The following is a 12,642-nucleotide window of genomic DNA, read 5'->3' on the forward strand; positions in this document are numbered from 1 at the left end:
GTTTGTTTTCCCGAATATTACTTTGGGGTTAAGTAATGCACATGCAGACATGCACATTCCACACGCTCGGAATTGTTCTAGAATTTTAATTTTTAAAGAGGAACGGAAAGGGGATGTCGGGCTAAATCGGCAAATTACAGCTCTAAAGTTTAAGAGTTTTTAAATTTTACATTTTAAAATTTTAAAATTTAGGTTTGAAGTTTTAGAGTTTAGATTTTACATCCTAAAATTTAGAGGTGTTTATACTTCTAAAGTTTGAGAGTGTTTGAATTTTTCATCCTGAAATTTCAGATCTAAGATCTGAAATTTCAAGATTTGGATTTTACGCCATAAAATTTGGAAATGTTTAATTTTTATATCATGAAATTTTAGAATTTGAATTTTACCTCTTGAGATTCTATTATGTTTGCATTAATAGCCTCCATATTTTTTGTTAAGAGAGTAAAATTCAAATTCTGAAAGTTTAGAGTGTAGAATTTAAACATCCATAAATTTTAAAGGTTAAAATCTAAATTTTAAAATTTTAGGATATAACATCTAAATATCCTCAAATTTCAAGATGTAAAATCCAAATTTCATCTAAATTTTGAAATTTCATGGTGCAAAATTCAAATACTCCCAAATTTTAGGGTGTAGTTTATAATTTAGCCTCAACAAAATTTGTATGAATTAATTGAAAATGACAAAGATATTTCCAATTTTGTAAATAAAATAACTTGCACTATGATGGCTCCCATATATAACAATTTTTATTTAAAATTTAATGACACACATCTTTTACTTTTTGGGACTTAAAGTCGGTAGAAATTTGTATTAATAATAAGCAGTATACAAATAGGTTGTTTCTACCCAAAAAAAAAAAAAATCTTGAAATACATGGTCATATCAATACAACGATTTTGAGTTTCAGAAAAAGTATAGATAATATGTGTTGCAGAAATTAAGCAACACAACACCACAAATAATTAATTTATAAGATTTTTCTAATAAAATGTGTGAGACAATTTTTTCAGTGTGTGTTTTATTGTGGAGAATTTTAAAACTTGAGAGTTAAAAATACTAAAGAGCTTAAATCATATGTATCAAACGTACCCTAATGGTACTAATTAACTTGATTCATAAATTATATAACCCAACTAATAATTTCCCAAAAACATAATATTATTGTTTTGGATTTAGATTTGTTTACAATTTAATTCCATAATTTTTTTTTTCATTTTAGTCTTAACTTTTTAAATTTATTTATTTCGTCTACTTCTGTCCAACCTTACCATTTATTTTCCAAGACAATGTGGTTTTGATGAAATTAACGGTGGAAATTGGACAAAAGGACTGCATAAAAAATTAATTGCAGTTAACGATAGAAAGGAAAATAAATTAATAAAGAAAAAGATGGTTGTTAATGACCAAATTTTATAAATTTGCTTGATGGTAACAAATAATGCACTAAAGCATTAGATGCAAAAACATTGTGTAAAAATAATTTTTTGTGTTTTTCAGTGTTTGGTAGCATTACAAAAAATGAGTCAAAGGAATACTATCTTTAGTCCACATAAAAAGTATTGCTAATTTTTAGATATTTTTTTCCACTAATTTTTTTTGGAAAACAACTCTATGTCATAGTAAGCTAAATAAGGAAAGTTAAAAGAATTTTTTTTTAACTCATTTAAGGTTATTATCAAACATAAGAAAATGAGATAGTTTTTAGAAAACATTTTTTAGAAAATGACTCATTTTCTATAAAAATATTATTGCTAAAACAAACAGAGCATAAGTGAAAAGAAAAGAAAGGAAAACACTTCTCTAATGTATATTTGGAAAAAATAAGAGAGAGAAAAGAAAAGAGAAGAATTACCATGCTTTCCTTAGTGGTTTGTAAAGGGAAAAGAAATGATAAAATTTAGTTACAAAATTAATTATAGCTTAAAGTTACAATCTTACTCAATAAAATAAATATTATGACATATTTTAAAAATCTAACCATTAAATTGCATCTTCTTTATGCTCTTAATACATGTGTCAAATTTTGTATCAATCAGATATTATTTACTATATGATAAAAAAACTTATATTTTCTGCATAATTTTAAACTACAAAAATTTGCAATTTAAACAATTTATTGATGACATAACTATTAATATTTAATTTTCTAGAAATTTTGCAAGCATTGAAGATGAAAGAAGGAGATGTAATCCAATGGTGAATTTATCAAAATTCATCTCCAATAAAAAAATATTAAATACAACCAATTTTGTTCTTAAATTTTGTTCAAAAAGAAATAAGAAGAAAGATATATACTTTCTTTACTTCTATACCCACATGAATTTGAGAGTAATGAACTTAAAATCTTGGACAAAAAGGTAAATTCCTTGTCATGAAAAGTCAAGGTGTAAATTTAATTATTTCTCTTTTCCCTTCAATTCCGCCCAAATTGGGCAGATAGTCTATCTAAAAAAAAAAAAAAAAAAAAGAGAAGAAGAAGGACAGATAGCTAAAATCGGGCCTAGCAAATTGTGTGTCCACATTTTTCTTTTCTCTCTGGCCTAGCTAATTGTGTGTCCACATTTTTCTTTTCTCTCTGGCCTAGCTAATTGTGTGTCCACATTTTTCTTTTCTCTCTTATTAGCATCCAAATCAAAGAAATGACACGACTTCCGTTCATTTCTCCTCTTTTAATCTTTTCCTTCCCTTTCACCATTTTCCAAACATAGCGTAAATGTGCTCCCATGATTTACAATTGTTACCACATCCACAAATCAGAATTGTCATGTAGTTAAAAATCAAATAACTATAATATAAACCAAGCTACATGTCACAACAACTGTAACACATTGAATGCTTAAAACTCTCTAGATTTATTTCCATAGAAAGAACGCTTCCTAATTTTACTATAAGAGACATTTAGGTTGACACCATACCGATGTCCCTCTAATTTTATTTTAGGTAAATTACAAATTACATCCTTAAAATTTAAGAGTGTTCAGATTTTATATCTTGAAGTTTTAAAATTTGGATTTTACTTTCTAAAGTTTGAGGTATTTGAATTTTACACCCTAACATTTTAGAATTTTGATTTTACCTCCTAAATTTTAGAGGTGTTTGGATTTTACTTTTTAAAATTTGGGAGTATTTGAATTTTACACCCAAGAGTTTTAGAATTTAGGGGTGTACAATCTAAACATTTCCAAACTTTAGAGGGTAAAATCCAAATTCTGAAACGTCATAGTGTAAAATTCAAACACTCCCAACTTCAGGAGGTAAAATTCAAATTCTGAAACTTTAGGGTGTAAAATTTAAATACCCCAAATTTTAGAGATGTAATTTGTAATATACCTTTTTATTTTTTTTGGATATGTGTTTATCGTCTACGTCAGCCATACAATTGTATTGCTCCATCAATTCTATTGGTAATATGAGCTCATACACTTAAGATGGGAAGACCTGTTCATTGTGTAGTTTATATAATCATAGCAAAAAAAAGAAAAAATAAATTTTTTTTATGAAAGAAAGAAGAAAGAAGAAAAATTAAAAACTAAAATTCTGTTGTTAATATGAGCTATATGAATGGGTGATGATTTCTATTTTGGTTTGTTTTTTTTACTTGGCCTCGTTGTCTCTATTTATCAGTGGCTGTACAGACATGACTTGCTAAAAATTAAATGTTAGAGATGAACATGTACTTTTTTTTTGTTGTTGGTACATTCTTATTTTTGAACTCTTAAATGTTTCAAATTTTAATGTTGAATTATTTGTTTCAATTCCATTGTGTTGGCCACTTTCATCAGAGAAGTCAGCCTGTTGCAACTATCATTATCACTTCAAGCAAATGCAGATGCAGATGCTAAAAACACCAACTATAAGAGGAATGGTATCAGGGCCGGCTGAACCATATAAGTAATTGATGCAATTGTCTAAGGCTCCCAAATAAAAAAAGGCCCCCACTTGTAAAAAAAAAAAATATATATATATATATATATTTATCTATATATTTTAATTACAAAAAAAAAAATATTTTAGGTACTTTTATTAGTCAATAAAATGCATTAAAAAAACCATATTGTATCTTAAAATACAGAATAGTGCACAATAATAGTGCACACAACTTGATAGGATAAGATTGCACAATGCACATAGCATTGTGCAGTCTTGTCCACAAGTCCCAACACATCACAAAGCCTAAACTAAGCTGGCTCCCACACGACCCCACACTAATTAATAAGTTATCACATTTTTTTTTTTAATGCAAACTCTTATCAATTATTATAAATTATTACACCAATTAATTATTTGATGTATATTATATCAACTCATTTGTATTATAGTGATACTAATTTATTGAACCATGTAATAAATTAATTTTTATTTGCACAAATTTAGACTTTAAAGTTAAAAAAAGAATCCACTTAAAATTTTCACCTAAGACCTCCAAAATTGTTGAGCCAGTCGTATTCTTAAAAAGAAGAAGAGGACAGCAGACTCCTTCAGATATTAGTCCATTAGGTCAATGGGATCTTGCCTTTGTTTGGGTGGGCCTATAATTGTATTAAGGCCCATGCAATTTGGGCACCATGCACAAGAATTACTGTTTCATACCAGAGCTAGAGCATGCATTGTAAATCACTATGGACCAAGGCCCAGCACCTCAAAAACTTTACTGGTTGTCATGAAAAACTCAAAAATAGTGCAATCTTACCTCAAAGAGACTGGTTGTGAAATCTTTAGAAGGTGTTTGGTCACTGATTTCAAAACATAGTGTTCAGTGTTTGTTTGAAAAATATTGTTCAAAACATATGTTTAAAATAATGGTTTTGGAAATCACCTCCGGGCTGATTTTTAACAACAAAAACTAGTGTTCAGTGGCATTTTCGTAATTAGGTTGAACACTATTATGGGCCCACCTGGTCAGTTTTTTTGAAAGAATTGTCTCCTCCCTTCCTCTCATCTCTTCACACCAAATTAACAAGGATCTCTCTCAGCCACACAAACAGCAACCCAACGGCATTAATTTTGTACTTTGCTCAACATTTTTGTACAATCTAACACACGCATACCAAATACATATTTTATATTTTTAAACACTGAAACATGTTATTTAAACCATGATACCAAATACATTTTTTTGTTTTATAAATACTAAAAACACGTATTTCAACAACACTTTTTAAACTACAATTTTCACATCTTTTTAAACAATAATTTTTGAACTTTATGACCAAACAGGTCCTTACTTCTTGGGTTCGGCCATCCAATATTCTAGACTTCTAGTGCATTGAACTTGATATGAAAATGACACATGTCAAACACGTATTCTATTTTCATATTATCTCATATTTGGTGCAAAGAATTAACATTGAATGGAAGCCTTGCCATTTTTCTTTATAACTCTATGGACTCTATGGACTTGGAAAGAAATGGTGGTTGACCTTAAAGAGAGTGATTGTGGAATCTTCATTTCTTCGATTTAGCCATCCAATGTTCTAGTGCAATCTAACCTCAAAGAGAGTGACTGTAGAATCTTTACTTATTTGATTGTGGACTTTAGTGCAATCTGACCTCAAAGAGAGTGATTGTATAATTTTTACTTCTTTGATTGTGGACTTTAGTGCAATCTGACCTCAAAGAGAGTAATTGTGGAATCTTTACTCCTTTGATTTGGCCATCCAATGTTCTAGTGCATTGGACTTAATACGAAAATGACACATGTCAAATTCGTATTTTGTTCTCATATTATCTCATATTTGGTTCAATGAATTAACATTGAATGGAAGCCTTGTCATTTTTCTTTATAACTCTATGGACTCTATGAACCTTGAAAGGAATGGTGGTTGACCTCAAAAAGAGTAATTGTGGAATTTTTATTTCTTCGATTTGGCCATCCAATGTTCTAGTGCAATCTGACATCAAAGAGAGTGATTGTAGAATCTTTACTTCTTTGATTGTGGACCCTAGTGCAATCTAACTTCAAAAAGAGTAATTGTGGAATCTTTACTCCTTCGATTTGGCCATCCAATGTTCTAGTGCATTGAACCTAATACGAAAATGACACATGTCAAACTCATATTCTGTTCTCAAATTATCTCAAAATTGGTTAAATGAATTAAAATTTTTTTTTGGAGAAAGATGGTTAAATGAATTAACATTGAATAGAAGCCTTGCCTTTTTTTTCTTTTTAACTCTATGGACCTAGAATGGAATAACCCTATGGACCTGGAAATGAATGGTGATGGATTATAAATAATCTTATTAATTTGAAATTTGGAAATGGTCCACATTTAAGGACTCAACCCTAGAAGGCTAGAACTATAGTCAGTCTGGTATTGCATTTGCCCTCCAAAAGCTTTTGCAAACCAAAATTTCCACAACTCAGTTTGAAATCCTTCAAAGATTACAGATCTCTTACACATGTAAACGCAACGCTGGTCAAATAATAATCATCCTAACATACAATGTGTCCTTTTTGGTTCACATTATTTGATGGACCTTTATTCCTTACCATTCATAAAGTCACCATCTTACACATATAATAATAACCCACTTTTCTCATTATCACTGTGACTGGTTGAAAAAAGTGAAACAAGATATTACCTTAAGGATCTTTCAAATCTTTTACAAAAGAAGAAAGAGATACCTCAACAGATGAAAAAGGTTAATCATAGAGGGGCCCTTGTCCCTTGCATAAAATTGTCTATGTCAAGGTGGACCACACCATGGGTTAAAATTATAATAATTTGGTGAATGTTAGGGTGCCAAGGACCCCATCAGTACAATCAAAACCAAAATTTACCTAGAAATTTTGAACTCTGATTCCATTAGATTATTGGGAAGTCTGAAACACGATCTACAGGGAACTCATGGCTCTGCAACTAGGCAATTGTTTTTGAATTAGACAATCATACACCTCACGTGGATGACTTAAATATGTCACAAATTTCAATTGGACAGCAAAAAAAGATTCTACCTTAACCAGTTGGCTTATGATAAATGCTATGCTCTTGGTAGGTGGATTGAGCATCCATAGACTTAGGTTGGTGGACAATGGTGATGGAGAGACACTTATAAAGTTTATTTTTCACCTTATTATTTTATTAATACAACTGGTGATGTCCAACTCAGCTTTATTTTCTTGCTTCTTTCCTTGAGTTTCTAAAATGGTTATGTATGATCTTTTTTAGTTTCAATTGAACTGTATTTGTCTCACCTACAATGTGAGATTCACAACACATTAGTATTAGATACCCTTCATTGCGTTTGTACCAATCAAAATTAGAAGGCTGTATCTACTTACAATTGGCAATTCATAGTCAAAATATATCTTTCTCCATTAAGTGAATTTCTGGATCTAACTTCAAAATAGAGGTGAACATCACCAAACCAAATGATCATAGGCATTCATAGTCAAAAAGTTAAAACACAAATAATTGTCATATTCTTCCTCATTATTGCAATTGCTTTGTTTTTCATGAAGAAGCGAATTCCTTCACTCAAGCACGCTTGGCTTTGCTCTTAAGCTTTGCACTTAAGCTCAATTGCCTTAAAATTTTGAAAGATGATGCTAATTAGTAGAATAATATGATCGTTTGCTTGATCTATCATTATGAATGATTTATAATCAAGACAACAGGAGCTCTTAATTACCATCAAAGACATGAAAGTAACATACAAGATCAAGTTCTACACTAACTAAAGCATTAGAGTAGAGCATGAAATACCGAACACATGATACAAAAGAATGAAAAAAAAATAAAAATAAAAAAGAGATGCAACAAATTATGCCACTTAAGAAAATTTATTCACAAAAACAGTGCTCTCAAGAATTAAATTAATGCATAAACAAAATATTCAAGAGCTAATTGCTAATTGTTTAAAAACCCCTAAATTTTAAGTGGCAAACATGTACCCCTTCTTTATCCCCTTTAACCCTTTTACCCTGTATCTTTGCCAAAGATTTCATATTCAAAAGATTTCAAATTTGCTGGCACAGTACCATTATGAATCATAATTTTGTACTACAAAATAGAGACCAATAGTATTCTAAATTATCTGGTTTGGTATCAAGTACTTTTGAAATAGCCTTCTATATTCTTTAAATACACATTTTTTATGTCATTACAACTCATGGATTCTCTACTTTTCTCTGTGAGTAGTACTTTTCCTGTTACTTTATTTTCTTCATTTCTTTCCTACTCTTTTCTATGTTACACCTTTTTCTTCACTGAGGAAATAGTAAAAAGGAAGCCAGCAATCAAATTTGAAAAAAAAAAAAAAAGAGGGCTCCCAGACTAACAAAATCCCACCAAACACAAGTCCCAATAGAATTCAAAATTTAGACCTAAATCATAATCATAAAAATAAAAATAACAGAAGCCACAGGAAGAGTAACAACCAAGAAGCAAGAAGACAATATTTTCAACAAATAATAGGTGAAAGGAAAGGGAAAACAAGTTAACAAAAATTGTTTGGTGTTTGGTACATGTGTTTAAAAATATGTATGGAAATATGTGCGTGAAAATGTGTATGAAAATGTTAGTTTCAATGGAGCACCAAACACCCCCTTCTTTTCTTAAAGGACATTAAATTATGCCACATCAATACACACCAAATTCCTGAATAAACAGTAACTTCCTTTCTTTTTCTGCTAAGTATACTATTCAAAAATAGTAAATAAATATCATGAACCCTTTTATAGAAAATAGTAATGTCGGTGAGTATAAACAATCCCAACAAACCAACTCAAATATTAACCAGAAACAAATATACAAAAAATCCAAATTATTCCAAAGAGCCAACGCATGACAAACAAATTAAACCACAAACCAAAATAAGTACAAATTACACTAAAATCACAAAGCCCAACATTTCAAAAACAATTACAGATAAAGCCTAAAGCACAGATCTTTCATCCAAAATAACCAAATAAACAGAGGAAAAAAACAAAACCCATTAACCATAACACAAAAGCATGGACAAAACAAAAATAAAAATAAAAGTCTAGATAGATCTTATGAGAAAGACTTGTACAGAGACATATTCCAAATATAATTATAACAACAATATTTCCATCAACAATAACAACATATGTCAATAGCAACAACAACAATAATAATGATCCATCACTACCAATCCCAATCTCTTTCGTTTTCTTCATGTATAACAATTAATCAAACCCCATCTTAAAAACAAAAATAAAAATATAAAACCAAAAAAACAAATTAAACAAATTAACCCCTGCACCTTGTAATGGCGCTGCAGCCACGGCTGTAAGGGTTGGACTGAGCGCCAGCTTGGCAGTTGTAGTAGGAGGACCCACGCTTAGAGCAAGGCACAGTGTTCCTCTGAAGCGCACCGTAGCTGATGTAGCCGCTGGTGGCTAGAATGCGCCGGCTGATCTCAGAGTCCAGGTCAAACTCTTCCTCACCTAACCCACCAGCATTCATGCACTCAGCTATGGTGCCCTTGCAAGCTGATCTTGTTGTTGCTGTGGGTATCCAACCCAAGTGGGACCCATCACCTGCATGGACGGTTGATGATGATGATGATGAGCTGAGGATCAAGATCATGACCACAGCACAGATCCCAAGTATGGTTGATGATGAGGAATAGAAAAAGCTAGCCATTGTTTTTGATGAACAAGAACAAAGGATAAAGCTTCTCTCTTCTTCTTTTTTCTTTGTTGGGTTTTTGGGTTTTTCTTGGACTGGTTGCTTTCTTTCTCTCTTTCTTGTGGTTGTGTGTTATTCTGTGGCTATTTCTTTTGTTGTTTTCTTCTCAAAGACAGAGGTAAGAAGATACTACAGGTAGCTTGTGAAGTTAAAGGGACTTATAACTGGCATCGAGTGAACTAATGGGATTGGTTTTAGCTGTTATTTACAGTTATGCCATTTGATTGTTGGGAAAACAAATAAAAGAAACCCTAAAGTCTAAAGAGCTTAATAAATTATTAAATCTTATAATTTTAAAAGTAATGAATTAAATAAGTTTATTTTTCTACCCAAAAAAAAGAAGAAGTTTTATTTATGTGTAATTGCATTATATGTTTAGCAATTTAATTATATAGGCTTAGGGTTGCTTTGTTACATTTTTAGACCTTAGGGTTTAATTTGTTATTGTTAGATTGTTTAGACATTGTTTGATTGATTTAAACCAAATTGATCATATTCAATTAATTAATCAATTATGATTTTTTGGATTCGGAATCATCTAAACAATACACATAACTAATATTGTAATAATGAGTAGTAGAAAAATAAATAAAACAATGACATAATTACAAAAGAAAACCCTCTAAGAATGCTTTCCTTCAATGGAAGGATCTACTAATGAAATTGAAGTTTACGAATAGAATTACTTAATCCTAATTCGTTGTCTCTAGTAAAACTTACTATTGTAACCCCAAGAAACTTCAACTCGATTGAACTTTTTCATAGTGGATTTTTTTTTTCACACAAACACTCCAATCTGTGACTTCAAATATCAACTTGAAGGTTCTCATAACAACAACTTGTTTGTGTGTAAGTTGTAGTAGTTTTCAACTTATCACCAAACTTAAAATCTTTAGTGTATTTGGTGACAAAGAGATTCACTTGGAATATAACCCTAGGTGCATATCATAAACATCAAACTTTCTCCTCAATCTCTTTTAAGGTTAACTTAAGTGGTCCTTAAATATGTTGAATGTGTAGGGCACAATTCACATATACTAAGGCCTAAGTTGATCACATGCTTGAATTTAGAATTTCGTAATCCTGAGGTTTGATCGGTCAAGTAGTGTTAAGCATGCAAGCGAGCTTAAGTGAAACTCAATTGGTCAATTGTATTCAAGCTAACAACAATTGCAGTTTTCTTAAGCAGTTTTTGAAGCAATTTTTTGATCTTGATCTTTAGATGCAACTGTTAGACGCATAAGAATTACATATTTACTTAAGAAACAAGTACAATTGGACAATATTTTGACATGATTTACCAACGCTAACAACACTTGACCCTAACAGTTACTCTTCAAACTATAAATTTGCTATGCCTCTATGCATGATTTAAAATATCATTTTCACAATGGTTGATATGAGTGTGTTTAGTTAGCTTATATTTAGATACTTTATTATTTGCTTAAATTAATTTACAAGTTGCCAAATATAAGCTAGTTAAACACATATAATAAAAGTGATATCAATAATATGTTTATCTAAAAATGATGTTACTTCAATAATAATATATCACCTTACAAAATGGTATGAAAATGTCAAGCAACTATTTTATACCCTTTTACACTGCTCAATGTGAAAAATGTGAGCTTGAAAAAACAGTCATTTAGGTAAATTTGTAGCCAAATTTGAAAATGATTGAATTTAAAATATGCAGTAGTGGAAGAATTATATTGACATAGTATGATGAGTGATGACTACTTCTTGGTCTTTATCTTCTAGAATTTGACCTTTTCACTTTAGTAAGTATTATTGGGAATGATTAATTTAAGCACTAGTGGTTTTCTTTGGGTGGAAAAATTGTGCCATATAGTTGGTAAAGTGGATAGTGGTAGTAGAACAAGTAGTTGTCAAAAGGATACCAAATTTCAGCAATGATGTTGAAAGATGATCCAACATTGCATCTGGTTAATATTCGTCTTCGACAAAATTATTAAAAAGAGTGACAAATTAGCAATCTAATTAATAAAATAGTTACAAATACCAAATAACTAGTAAGTTAGAATAGGAGGGCCTCCAAGAGAAAAGGCTAATTAAGGCATATGCTAGTATAAAATAAGGTTTAGCATAGGCATACTAATATATATTTTCTCAAAATTCCTGTTGTTAAGTGGTACTTTTTGCTTTACCATGAAAAAATGATAGGTTTGAACACTCACACCTTCTAACTTGTAAGCACACAAAAAAGGGGTTTTCTTTTATTGTTTTCTTCAGAGACTCAAAAAATAAAGAGTTGAAAATTGAATGTTGGAAGAGAAGTTACTATGGACATAGATATAAAAATATTATTACTGTATTTGTGACTCTAAGATGTAAATAAAAGATACACACTAATAAAATTATATGAGCAATTTATTATTTCATGCATTGACATTTTCCACACAATATAAAAATACCCAATTTCTTTTGGACCTAAACTAAAGACAATTTGTGTGTGACATGTGAATGATTTTCTAATAAGATTAGGTAAATACCATAAAAAAATTCTATGAATTGAAATTTTCAAACCTTTCACATAATGTGAATGGCAACATTGTAGTTAAATTGAAAACCATATGCATTCTCATAATTGGACCTAGGCTTACATATATATATATATATATATATATATATAGTTGACTGGTTGTCTCTTTCTTAAACATTAGGTGTGAAAAGAGAAAAGGATAGTCAGAGAGAGAAAATAATTTTTAAAAAAAAAAGAAAGAAAAAGAAGAAGGAAGAGACGGCATCTAGGGTTTAGCCCTATTCTCAAGTCCCAAGTCCGTCCAAGAATCTCTTAACCGAAACACGTTCTCTTTTCTCCTTACGTGGCCTAATAATCTATATCCTTTAATTCTGTTAACGTTAATTAATGCGCCATAACCATTTGTTGATGACCTTTATTTATACTTTTGTACTTTCTCATTTTTAAAGGTATAAGGTTTTGAATAGTAGGGCGTTCCGC

General features: G+C 30.4%; 1 protein-coding gene across 1 annotated transcript; it reads right to left on the reverse strand.

Annotated features, from left to right (window-relative positions):
• Window positions 1-8,999: 8,999 nt before the first annotated feature.
• LOC126716958 (rapid alkalinization factor-like) lies at window positions 9,000-9,797 on the reverse strand. The gene has a single exon (XM_050418028.1). It carries the CDS (start codon window positions 9,612-9,614, stop codon window positions 9,219-9,221), a length of 396 nt encoding a protein of 131 aa, XP_050273985.1. The 5' UTR covers window positions 9,615-9,797; the 3' UTR covers window positions 9,000-9,218.
• Between the last annotated feature and the right edge of the window lie 2,845 nt (window positions 9,798-12,642).

The sequence above is a fragment of the Quercus robur genome, chromosome 3 (genome assembly GCF_932294415.1).
Source record: "Quercus robur chromosome 3, dhQueRobu3.1, whole genome shotgun sequence".
NCBI classification, from domain to species: Eukaryota; Viridiplantae; Streptophyta; class Magnoliopsida; order Fagales; family Fagaceae; genus Quercus; species Quercus robur.